Source organism: Chelonia mydas, chromosome 8 (assembly GCF_015237465.2).
Source record: "Chelonia mydas isolate rCheMyd1 chromosome 8, rCheMyd1.pri.v2, whole genome shotgun sequence".
Lineage (NCBI taxonomy): Eukaryota > Metazoa > Chordata > Testudines > Cheloniidae > Chelonia > Chelonia mydas.
This window is the reverse complement of record NC_057854.1, coordinates 51,218,653-51,231,003: the sequence shown is the minus strand read 5'-3', so window position 1 is coordinate 51,231,003 and position 12,351 is coordinate 51,218,653. Positions and strand designations below refer to the sequence as shown.

Here is a 12,351-nt window from a genome sequence, read left to right as displayed (position 1 = left end):
GCATCAATTACAAGGTTCATCACTGTGTAACAGACACACACCTGATCCCTAAAACTGGACATAGGATGTAGATTTACCTTTTGCACATCTAATAATTTTGTAAAATGACCAAAAAACTTGTTTAGCTGGAACACAGGACTATAGATAGGAGCCTGCACCCAAACAGAACAAGCTTGAACACTAGTTCCCTAATATTAGTGGAGCTGCTCCTCAATAGCAAAAAATTAGACCCTCTCAAAATACATTTATTCAGTTCTCCTAAGTTTCTTAAGAAGGGTATTTCATTTACTTAAAGGATTCGACAAGGATGCGAATAATCAATATTTCAGCCCCTCTGGCCTGCCTAAAGATTAGTTAAATAAAATACCCTTGTAAAACTCTTTAAAAGAATTATTGGAGTAATTAAGTTTTGGGGGCATACTCCTATTTCCTCATTGTCAGTACGTGAATGGACATAAGTTCGGCATCATCATCTTAGCTCCTACTGGGTATTTATCTTCACCATAAATCCAGCACAGAGTTGGCAGCCTCTTCTGGAGGGAACCTGCACTGAAAAGAGAAAACTGCTCTACCAGAGCTGAGAGAGAATCTTGCAGAGTGCTCTTTGAACATGCAGTATGTCCAGCTTTAACCAAACCGAATAAAGAGTCCCTACCCGCTAGAGGCAAAACTTACCTCAAACTCACTAGGTAGCTTAGATGCAAGCAAACCCTCGGGATACTGGGCTGCAACCTACACGATAGGAAAGGACACATCATAACCAGACAGTTGTGTACCTGGACCTTAGGTGAAAGAGGGAGTAAGAATAGCTTCATATTGCAACACAGACAACTAAACAGCATATTATGAGTGCAAAATATATACTTATAGAAAGTTAGGGGCCCTAGCTTTTTAATGACATGCGCTTTATTACTAGCCCCTGTGGCTAGATATGTTGGACCTTCCATCTGTCGATGCCCCAAATTAGCAGCGCTTTGCCACTCATCCAGAACCTCAGACTCGCATAACTTAATTTCTGAGGGTACATATAAACTCAAAAAGGAGGAAAGGACTACAGATAGCATGTGTATGTTTGGAATTCATGGCCCCACACAGTGAGCCAAGCAGGAGGAGCAAATGAAAGAGCCCTTTAAAAGATCTGCATCTATGCATTCGACCCGCTGGCCTCAGCTGTGGCTGCAGGCCCTGCTACAAGATATAGAAAGTGCACCCAGAGTCTGGCTCAGTTACAAGAGAGAATTTCAATGGAAAGTATCTATCCAGAAGAGTAATTTACTTGGCGTGGGTTCATCTGTCCCAATCAGCAAGTCCACACATCTCTGTGAATTCAGTAAAGAGAAACTCTCCATTGTATACAAGGATTATGAAAATTCCACATTGTAGAATACCTGCAAGGATCAGAAGTCTAATTTCCCAGCTAAATAATCTAGGCCAGTGGTTTTGAAGACCTTTTCCATACCCTTACCTTCTTTTCCATATAAGCACCATCCTAACACCCCTCTCCAATCTAGCCAAAAACCCCTCTCCCACTTAGCTATATGGGAAGGACAAAGTAGTCATGCCTCCTACATCTACCTGTTCACGACCTCCAGGTTCAGAACCCCTGACCCAGACAGCTATGCTGAGAAGCCCCAATTAGCAGTCCACCACCGTATTTCAGTATGGTTGCTTAAGTGCACCCATTACATGCTAGGTACTGTCGACACTTATAGGAAGATGGCGAGCTCTTTAGCGCATGAACTATCTGTAAAATTGCAGCTGCTGTGAAGGGGGATAGTTCAAGACATAAGCAGCAAAAGAGATAGTAGTAGATTAGGGGGAGTGAGATCACACTGGACATATAAATACACACATTTAAATAACCTAGAGGTGTCACCACCTTTCATAGGTTCTGATTCTGCACAAGCATCAGGATTCATAGATAATCTGTATTCTCTGCTGGGTTTTTCCAGCCTAGCTGATGCCAAAAAGACAGAGGAAACAACATATTTCAATCTTGTGGGAAGAGAGGCAGACCACAGGCTGGCTGACGCCACATCATCTTCCCTAATTTATCAGTAACCACCAAGTCTACTGAGAAGCAGCAGTGGTGGTGTTCCTTGAGCATCAGGCTTTAGACATGCTAATGTCTAAATGCTTATTCCTGCCCAAAGCTTAGAGACATTTCCAGATATGAACACTTACAACTCGGATCTTTTCTTTGAGTTCTGAGCTGACTGTCCCTCCGGCTCCCTTCTGTGCAAGCATCATCTTAATATCCTTCTCCAACTTCAAGGAAAAGCCAAAAATCATAACAAGAACAAAAAGGTGAATTCCAAGACTCAAGAAAACTAATATCAAATTGTGCAATCAAGGGGGCAAATTATTACAGTAAAAGATGTGTTTATTAGTGGAAATTACATCGAGATTAGGATTGCAGTGAAACAGGATTGAATGTCAGCATCTAGCAAAGGATTTTTAAAACACACTGCATGTATAAGATGCACAACCATTAACTCTAAAACTGCTCATATACAGGCACTTGGAATGTCTAGTAGTTCTTGCCCTTCATAATCTCTGGGACTCTATTCTGTAGATCACCAATACTGATCATGGGTCTTGCTGCGATGCAGGGGTCTCCAATTAATTACTGCTTACATTTACCATTATACCACCAGTGTTGTACCACCTCATCATAAAGCAGACTGTGCACTAGCCATAAGCCAGTTTTCTGGAGCTCTTAGAGCACCTCACACACTTCCTTTCATTCTTCCTTCGTCCCTAAGACTCTTGCCATGGCATTCTCCCACCTACCATCCTGTGGCATATGGGCCTTCTAGCAGTAACTAACTATACTGCAGCCTATTACAATTCTGGATCAGTTCCCTCCCACAGCCTACACTTCATTCAAACCTCCCTGCTAAACCTATCCTTTGTAATCTTTCCCATTCATGTCTATGCACCTACCCCCATGCTGCCCCCTACATACAGGGCTCTATCTCCCTCATTTGCTAAATGACCCTCTTAGATGTGAAGTATTATTCATTTCAAATCCCTCCTTAACACATGCTGCTCCATTAGTACTTCAATGATCTAAAATAATCCACACCACCTCCCATTTGTACCATTAACCATTGTATTCATCATGGGTCAGTATTGGATTGTCTGTGCCTGATCACCTAGGTAAGCACACTGAGGTAAGGAGAGTGTGTCTTCCTTTGTCTGAATATTGCCTAGCACACAGAACTCAATAACAATGGCTGCCCTTTGGACCAAGTCCTTCCTTGGTGCTAATAAACGGTCCAGTTATATTCTACCTCAGCATAGAGCCCATCAGGACCAGAAAGGACAAAGGAAATAGTGTCTTTCAGTTATGGCATTAACTGGAAAAGCCTCCATTCTTTTTTGTCCTTGGGAGGAAGTATAGCTAGTAGTCTGAGCAAAGTACAGGGTCTCAAGGCTCCTGGTTTCTATTCCTGTCTCTAGGAGATTCTATGTGATCTATGACAAGTGACTTAACCACGGTGTACCTCAGTTTCCATATGTATAAAGTGGGAATAGTCGCCATGGCTTATCTACCCTCACAGGAGAGTTATGAGGCTTAATATTAAGTGCTCTGAGATCTTTGAGTGGAAGGCACTCTATCATTAGGTAACAAGTTGATGGTCATTACAGGAAATGGCCAATGGGTGATCTGTAACATGAGTACAGAGATTTTGCACACCAGAAATAGGATTCTGACAGCCCACTGGACTCCTATGCCAATATCAATTTGTTTGTTGTTGAACTAATCTGAAAACAATTTAGAAAACTCTAGCCTTGTACTGAGGATATAATGTAATTGTGTCTGGGATACAGTGTTAAATGACTCTCCTTAAGGATAAGAAACCCCACAGCTCACTTCTTCAGTTACTCACTTGTTTCAGTCTCTCACCACAGTTCCCTACTTCTGCTTCCACTGGCTCTGATCCCCATTTTGGTGTTTCGAGGCTCTCTGTACATAAGACAGATCCTGGAGGGGGTGTCTTAACTGCAGGAGCTGGCAGAGAATCAGACTTGGCCTGCTCTGCTTTCTTTGGCTGAATCACCTTCTCACCTTAAGCAGAGAAGAGGTTTATACATGGCATTAAGCAGGTCACAGTTTCCCATTTCCCTGGCAGGCAGGCAATGTTGGGCTCACACCAATGTTTATCCAGCTCCACAACAAGGAGGCAACCTTTGTCATGTTAATAAAAGCTATTTATAGAGTACAGACTTCAGCTTAGCTAAACTCGCCCCTCTCCATCCACCTACCCCTGAGAACACTGAGAAGAAATCATGTAATAAAGCCCCAAGTCATACAGAGCCAGAACCCTTTGGCACTGGGCTGGGCACACAGCCGCTGCAGCAGCACCACCACAGCCACCCTGTGCTGAATCCTAAAGGATGGGTGCTATTGCAGCCAGTGGAGACCTAGCCCCCTTCACCTGAAACACGGTCTGCTTGAAGAAAAAGTGACAATGTGTGCTAATCAGAACTACTTGCCCCAAATTAAATACATATACAGCCTCACCCTGTGACAGATTTTCCTGCTGTTGCTTAACTGAGGGGCTTTTCTTCAGGGTCAGCAGAGAGCCCGCCCTGGTCTGCTCAATGGCAATGATATCAGAGGCTGCGCTCAGCACTTCAATCATGGAGAAGAATCCATAGCGCATATACTGGAATGTCCGTCCAAAGCGCCTGGCGAAGGCCTTATCAAAATCTGAGAGCAAGACTGGGGACAGACTCAGCAGGTCCTTCAGCTCACTCTTCACCATAGCTGGCAGGATAGGAGGGGTCCGGCCCTGCCGGGGCAGGCTGGGGCGAGAGAAGGCATTTGTTCTTCGCATGACATTTCGCACCTTAGAACTGGACCGCTGTCTGGCAACCAAACTTGCCATCCCCCTGGTGGCTTCATCTGCAATGGCTAAAGCAGCAGAAATAAATAGTTAAGCTGTGTTGGGTAACGCTCTTCCTCTCTCCCCCTTCCCTTCTACTAGCCCCCTTCTGAGTAAGTAACTTATAGCTTTTATCCTCCCCCCGCAAGTTGGTCTGGAACAGTTTTAACATCCCAGAGAGGGCAATGTGACAGGACCATGATCTCAGCAGATCATGATCCAAGCAGAGAGGGCTGCTGAGCCTACTAAGTGCTTGAACAGGAGATCATATGAGAAAGCCCAGATATCGTAGAAGGCTGTGTTGGCGGCTCAATAGATGGCACCCTTCCCTGTGAGCCAGTACTGCAACAAAACCATACTGGACCTCTTGGTAGTGCTACAGCATAATGTGCTTTGCTGGAGCTGCAGCCTTTTGAACAAGATGTAAAACCAAGGCCCTAGCCACCTGTCATTATGGCATTTTTCACAATGTTAAAAGTGTTAGCAAGAGTGTCTTGGACCAATTCCAATTTGTGCAATTACACTCTACCTAAATTCACCTTGCAATTTCAATCAGATACAGCATTGTTCTTTCACTGCCCTACATTGATGTGCTGTTTAGCTTCAGTATTTACAACTATTTGGTAAAGTGATCCCTGTATATACATAGCTTGTGTCAGTTCATGGCAACTGCACATGTATTTCCCTTGTGCTCCAGCAAGTGCACCCACTCTAGACTCCCAGATCCTCACCTCTCTTGGGCAGAGACCCATCTCTCTTTCCCTCCTGACTGGGGTTTTTCCAGGCTGCAGTTCCCTAGTAAGTCAGAATGCCTAAGCAGGTCTCCATCTGCGCTTTGCCTTCTCATCGGGGGCTATAAACCGTGTAATTGCCCACAATTATAAGTTACCACACAGCCTTTTCTAAGCAAGCACATTCATTCTTAAGGTGAAAAACTATTAAAAACAATAAAAGAACCTAACCAATATGCTAATAAGCTCACTAGAAATCAACCTGAACTTAAGGGTTCTATTGCTCTTTTGAACCCCACTATGGGGCTTTTCTGTGGTTACAACAGCTGTTTGCTCAAAACACACATTCATAGATCAGCTTTTCCTTTATACAGCTTGTGTCTTTGCGCTTGAGAGGCCATGCATACATAATCAGTCAGATAATGGCACTCTCCTAGGGCATAGAATCAAAAGGTTGGGTCCAGAGAAGGCACTCTGCATTCACCTCCTCCCAGATATTTCCTAGAAAACCCACTTAACTTTGTCCCAAAAGTTCCTTCTTGTCTGGCACATTGTTTAAGAGTCCTTTAAAACTCAACAGCGCTTCTCAGGGTATACACTGGCCAAGTCTCTCCTTCCTAGAGAAGTTGCAAACAATCCCACAATAATACAAATAAATAATACAAACTTTGCATTTATAATACAGTGGACTCCAAAGCTATTTAACCTTAATTCAATAATATCTCCAAAAGACATTGCAGGAAATTGCCATATCTGTCACAGTTTGCACGGTGCTTTGGGAGGCCTCAAATTAAAAAGCACTATCTCATAGAATCATAGAATATCAGGGTTGGAAGGGACCCCAGAAGGTCATCTAGTCCAACCCCCTGCTCAAAGCAGGACCAAGTCCCAGTTAAATCATCCCAGCCAGGGCTTTGTCAAGCCTGACCTTAAAAACCTCTAAGGAAGGAGATTCTACCACCTCCCTAGGTAACGCATTCCAGTGTTTCACCACCCTCTTAGTGAAAAAGTTTTTCCTAATATCCAATCTAAACCTCCCCCATTGCAACTTGAGACCATTACTCCTCGTTCTGTCATCTGCTACCATTGAGAACAGTCTAGAGCCATCCTCTTTGGAACCCCCTTTCAGGTAGTTGAAAGCAGCTATCAAATCCCCCCTCATTCTTCTCTTCTGCAGACTAAACAATCCCAGCTCCCTCAGCCTCTCCTCATAAGTCATGTGCTCTAGACCCCTAATCATTTTTGTTGCCCTTCGCTGGACTCTTTCCAATTTATCCACATCCTTCTTGTAGTGTGGGGCCCAAAACTGGACACAGTACTCCAGATGAGGCCTCACCAGTGTCGAATAGAGGGGAACGATCACGTCCCTCGATCTGCTGGCAATGCCCCTACTTATACATCCCAAAATGCCATTGGCCTTCTTGGCAACAAGGGCACACTGCTGACTCATATCCAGCTTCTCGTCTACTGTCACCCCTAGGTCCTTTTCCGCAGAACTGCTGCCTAGCCATTCGGTCCCTAGTCTGTAGCGGTGCGTTGGATTCTTCCATCCTAAGTGCAGGACCCTGCACTTATCCTTATTGAACCTCATCAGATTTCTTTTGGCCCAATCCTCCAATTTGTCTAGGTCCTTCTGTATCCTATCCCTCCCCTCCAGCGTATCTACCACTTCTCCCAGTTTAGTATCATCCGCAAATTTGCTGCCTTTGAAACAAGCCAGCACCACCAGTGAGAGAGGAAGTTAATACCACCAAACCCTGAATACCCTCAGTGAGGGGGCATATAGCTAGCTTTGCAAGATCTCTCTGGACTGATGGGTTGGTATTATGGAGCTTACCAAAGAATACTAACAACATTTTTGGAGACTGAGCCATGCTTTCCCAGCATTTCCACATCACCCCTCTTATTTCTTAAAAAGAGATTTTAAAATGTCTATTCATTCTCCCCCTGGGGGTGCTTGCCTCTTCAATTTTGCAAAATCACTCCTCCCAAAACAGTGCTGCTGATTATTTCAAAGACTCTGCTCCCAAAGGTGGGGAAACAAGAAAGAAGCAGGATCAACCCACAAAGGTTCTTTTATCAAGAAATATAAATAATAATTAGCCCCCAGATAAGGGGGCACCAGTTGCTTCTCTGGTGCCTTTTCCCTGGCTCTGTCTTCTGCCACAATCTCTATTTACATAGAAGAGGGAGGCCTAAGTGCTATAGCATAAACCTGGGTGGTTGTCATTACAGATCCTAGGCTGGGCCCAGAACATATGTGAGATTAAGCAATTAGGAGAGAAGATGTCTGAGAGGCTCAGGAAGGAAGAGAGAAAGCAAATATAAATAGACTGGAAGAGAGGGAGAAACACAAAAGGTAAGAAACAAACATGGAGGCAAATGGAAATAATAAGGGACATGTGCAGAAGGCAAAAAAGATAATAAGAGTATGAAGAAATGGATCATGGTGCTGGTCCTTATAATGGAATCCTGCATACATAATGCTTATGTGGGTTACCCAAGGTTAAAAGTAGGCAAACCCAATGTCAGCAGCCCACTAGAGTGCCATGAAGATTCATCTTTTTAATCAATAACTTTAAACTGCAAGTCACAAAGGAGAGATACCCATCCATGGTAAATGGCCAAGATGCTCCCTAGATATCACCCTCTGTTATTTGCACCTTTATAACATTTACCTAAAGCTTTCTTAAAAAGCTGGGGTGGATTAAATACATGACCCTGAAAACTCACCGGCTGGTTAGTATACTGGGTACCTTCCCCCACGTTCAAATGCTCCACGTCCAGGGTCCACGCTCTACACCAGCCTTGTATCATGCACATACAGACTACAAGCACAGCATGAGACTGTTCTACTGAATGCCTTTCCATGCTTGGGTGAGGGTTCCCAAGTCATTTGCTCCTCTTGCCAGGGGAGCCGCACACCCACCTTTCAGTATAACATAGCCATCTCTAGAGGAGCAGATGTTGATGACATCGGGCATGTCCTTCACCAGCTCCATGGTGGATCGGTAGCCCAGGGTGTGCAATGGGAGAGGTTTGCCGATCATAGACAGGTACTCCTGCTCCAGCTGCACTGGGGTCAGGCCCTCTTTGACAGCCATCAGCAGCGACCTCACCTCTTTCCTCAGCAAGTCCATGAGGCGCTCTTGGTCCGACATGTTTGCGCTGGGGGAGAAACAGAGGGAGCAGAGAGCGTGACTTCCAGCAGGGAGGACACGCCCTGGAACCAAATCAGTGATTGATTTTTACAGCAAGCCCCAAGAGACAGGCAAGCAAGGGCACCGGGGAGGAGAGCAGGGGAAGAGAGTGGGTGGGGAACGGGGGAGGCTGAGCCAGCACCAAGAGTGCAGCACAACAGCCCTTGCCCCTCAGTTATGGCCCCTACATCAGCCTGTCCCCGTCTTCCCAGGATTACGGCCCCTCTGCAGTTATTGCCCCCTCAGAATTACTGCCCCTCCCCCATTGAAGTCCCTGTCCCTCTCGCAGTTACTGCCCCTCCCCCACCCCCGGGGTTACTGCCGCTGCCTCTCCCTGTCCCTTCCCAACTAGCGCTCCCCCTGCTGTTACCGCCCCTCCCCCATGGCGATTACTCCCCCAAGCCCTCCTCCCTCCCATCCCCCCAGAAGCGCCCCCGCCCCCACCTTCCCTCGCTCTCGGGCTGTGTCCTCACGTCGCGCCTCCTCGCCGGGTCGCTCCCTCACGCGGTGCCCACCCTGTGCGCCTGCGCGCAAACACCCCGCCCCTCTGCTCTGCCCTCCCACCCCACCCCACCCGACCCGACCCGACCCGACCATACGGCGGCGCCTGAGGAGGGCAGTTCCACCAGCGAGACCACAGAGAGCGGCGGAGGGGCGCTAGAGCCACCCAGTGGTGCGAGCGAGGTACTGCGCTCAGGCCGCCCGCCCCGTGGTGGGGCTGACGCTGGGCCAGCCTTCCATAGGTCGGGACTCGGAGCTGCCCATGGGGCGGGGTCCCCACCCAACACAGTGACCCCTCAGGTCCTGTGCGGGAGCAGCCAGGGCTGAGTTCCATCCCAGGTGACAGGCATCCACAGTACAGATGCACCCCCAAAGTTGTACTGAGTGGCCCCTTTGCTGAGCTCCCATCTGACCCTTTGGGCCACCCCATGTGTGTCCCACGGAGCCATGGCCTACTGTGCCATGCTAGCGATTCCCGTCCTGGTAACCCATAACCATGTGAGGCACAAAGCAAAACATGAGATCGCTACGTGGGCTTCGGAGAGACCTGACAGCACTGCCAGCTAGATTCATGCAGGGCTTGGTACAATGAGAGCAATGGGGGGCCCAGGACCTTGCCACAGAATCATGATTGAGCCCTGCCCCTTCAGGCTTAAAGAAAGCAAAGGGATAGGGGGAAAGAATAGAAAGAAAATCAGCCACACCCCAACATAAACCTGCAGCCCAGCTCTACATCATGAACACACAATCTCCAATTAGCATCAACCTTAAGCCCCTACACATTCCACAGACCTACCTCATGGAAGGTTAGGAAAATTCCTACAAAGGATCATTGCTCCACAACACTGATGTTTCAACACAACAGCACAATGTAATGGCACAGTGTGTATATTATGGCACCAAAACCTAGGCTTGCACAAAATTATGCAAGCATCGAAAAATGTCAGACAAATCATTAAGACCTGGGCAGGGCCGTCCTTACCAATACGCAGCTCCGTACAGCCCCAGGAAATTTGGGGCACCAAATTGCCCCAAATTTCCTGGGGCCCTATGCAGCTGCGTGCTGCTCCAGCAACCAGCCTGATCCCCTGGCCGGCTGAGCCAGCCAGGAAAGCTGCCCCCGCTTTTGCTCTGCCCCAGCCCCACACCCACTCCACCTCTTCCCCTGAGCAACATCCCGAGGGACTGCAGCAAGGGTCGGGCACGCCCTGCACTCACTGGGTGGCGGAAAGTGGAGTGACCCAGCCCTAGCCTGCTCTGTGCTGCCGGCTCCCAGCCATACCGCCGGCGAGTGCAGGGGTGCAGTTCCTCCCTGCCCCCCAAGTCCCCAGGCTGGGAGCCAGGGGAGCAGAGGAGAGTGGGCTGGGGCCGGGTCACTCCACTTCCCACTGCCCCATGAGTGTGGGGTCGGGCCACTGCCCCATGAGTGTGGGGTTAGGATATAGATATTCAGGCCTGTCGGTAAAGGCCTGTACTTTAAGAATTTAGGTGCATTCTTATCACTTGGCTAGTTAGAGGTATAAAAGAAAGAATCAAAATCACTGTCTGCCAGTGTAAGGTCCTTCTCTTACTGTGACAGTCTGAGGCCCTGTTCTTAGGTTAAGGCCTTTGGCTAAGCAACAGAGGCAGCCATAAGCTGGGAAGCGAATGGTCAGATCCTCACATTCCAAACTAGTCACATTGAAATACTGTTAGGAATACAATCCTGTCCTGATAATGCCTATTGCCTCCAGAGAAAGGGAAGTGCCTAGAAAATGTAAAAGGAAACTTAGTTTGATAGCATCCTGTCTGGCAAGAACTCACTTATCAATAGCTGGGATGTGAAATCCTCACTTCTGTATTGTTTTGTCATTATAATTCCCACTTTGCTATTGTTTGTCTGTATAATCTCTCTCTGGTTCTGTGATTGTTTCTGTCTGTTGTATAATTCATTTTGCTGGGTGTAAACTAATTAAGGTGGTGGGATATAATTGGTTACATGATCATGTTACAATATGTTAGGATTGGTTAGTTAAATTTCAGGAAAATGATTGGTTAAGGTATAGCTAAGCAGAACTCAAGTTTTACTACATAGTCTGCAGTCAATCAGGAAGTGAGTGGATGGGTGTGTGTGGGGAAAATGGGAACAGGGAATGGGGGCAAGGAAATTGGAATCATGTTTGGCTAAGGGCAGGAATGGGAACAGGGACACAGATGTAAGGCTCTGTGGTGTCAGAGCTGGGAAGGGGGACACTAAGGAAGGAAACTGGAATCATGCTTGCTGGAAGTTCACCCCAATAAACATCGAATTGTTTGCACCTTTGGACTTCGGGTATTGTTGCTCTCTGTTCATGCGAGAACGACCAGGGAAGTAAATGGGTGAAGGAATAAGCCCCCTAACAGCCTGCCATGCACTCACCGGGCTGCAGAAAGTGGCGACCCAGACCCAACCCGCTCTGCTATGCCAGCTTGTGCTGGGGGGCAGTTTCCCCCCTGCCCCGCAAGCCTGCTCCTGCCCCTGCTTAGGGCACCAAAATGTCTAGGGACAGCCCTGGACCTGGGAAGAAATGAAGAGGCACTAATCAATCCCAGCTGGTGTTACAAGCCTTGTGGCTAGGGGGGAAGCAGTAGACGTGGTATATCTTGACTTTAGTAAGGCTTTTGATACTGTCTCACATGACCTTCTCATAAGCAAACAAGGGAAATACAATCTAGATAGTGCTACTAAAAGATGGGTGCATAATTGGTTCCCAGAGAGTAGTTATCAGTGGTTCACAGTCATGCTGGAAGGGCATAATGAGTGGGGTCCCACAGGGATCAGTTCAGGGTCCGTTCAATATCTTCATCAATTATTTAGATAGTGGCATAGAGAGTACACTTATAAATTTTGCGGACAATACCAAGTTCGGAGGGGTTGCAAGTGCTCTGGAGGATAGGATTAAAATTCAAAATGATCTGCACAAACTGGAGAAATGGTCTGAAGTAAATAGGATGAAATTCAAAACGACAAATGCAAAGTACTCCACTCAGGAAGGAACAATCAGT

The 12,351-nt window shown here is 47.0% G+C and overlaps 1 protein-coding gene across 9 annotated transcripts in view; it reads right to left on the bottom strand.

Annotated features, from left to right (window-relative positions):
* The window catches only part of TDRD5 (tudor domain containing 5), a 40,365-nt gene that overhangs the window by 21,058 nt on the left and 6,956 nt on the right, over positions 1-12,351 (bottom strand). For 5 of the 9 annotated variants that reach the window (XM_043552658.1, XM_043552656.1, XM_043552660.1 and 2 more), the window contains 5 exons: positions 8,556-8,794; positions 4,532-4,924; positions 3,897-4,075; positions 2,185-2,268; positions 676-732 (listed from right to left, as the gene is read on the bottom strand). In XM_043552658.1, coding sequence (XP_043408593.1) covers positions 676-732; positions 2,185-2,268; positions 3,897-4,075; positions 4,532-4,924; positions 8,556-8,787 — 945 coding nt within the window. In that variant the 5' untranslated portion in view covers positions 8,788-8,794. Of the gene's footprint in view, positions 1-675; positions 733-2,184; positions 2,269-3,896; positions 4,076-4,531; positions 4,925-8,555; positions 8,795-9,270; positions 9,499-12,351 lie in introns of those variants that run through there. The other 4 variants (XM_037907769.2, XM_043552662.1, XM_043552659.1 and 1 more) reach the window with 4 other exon arrangements.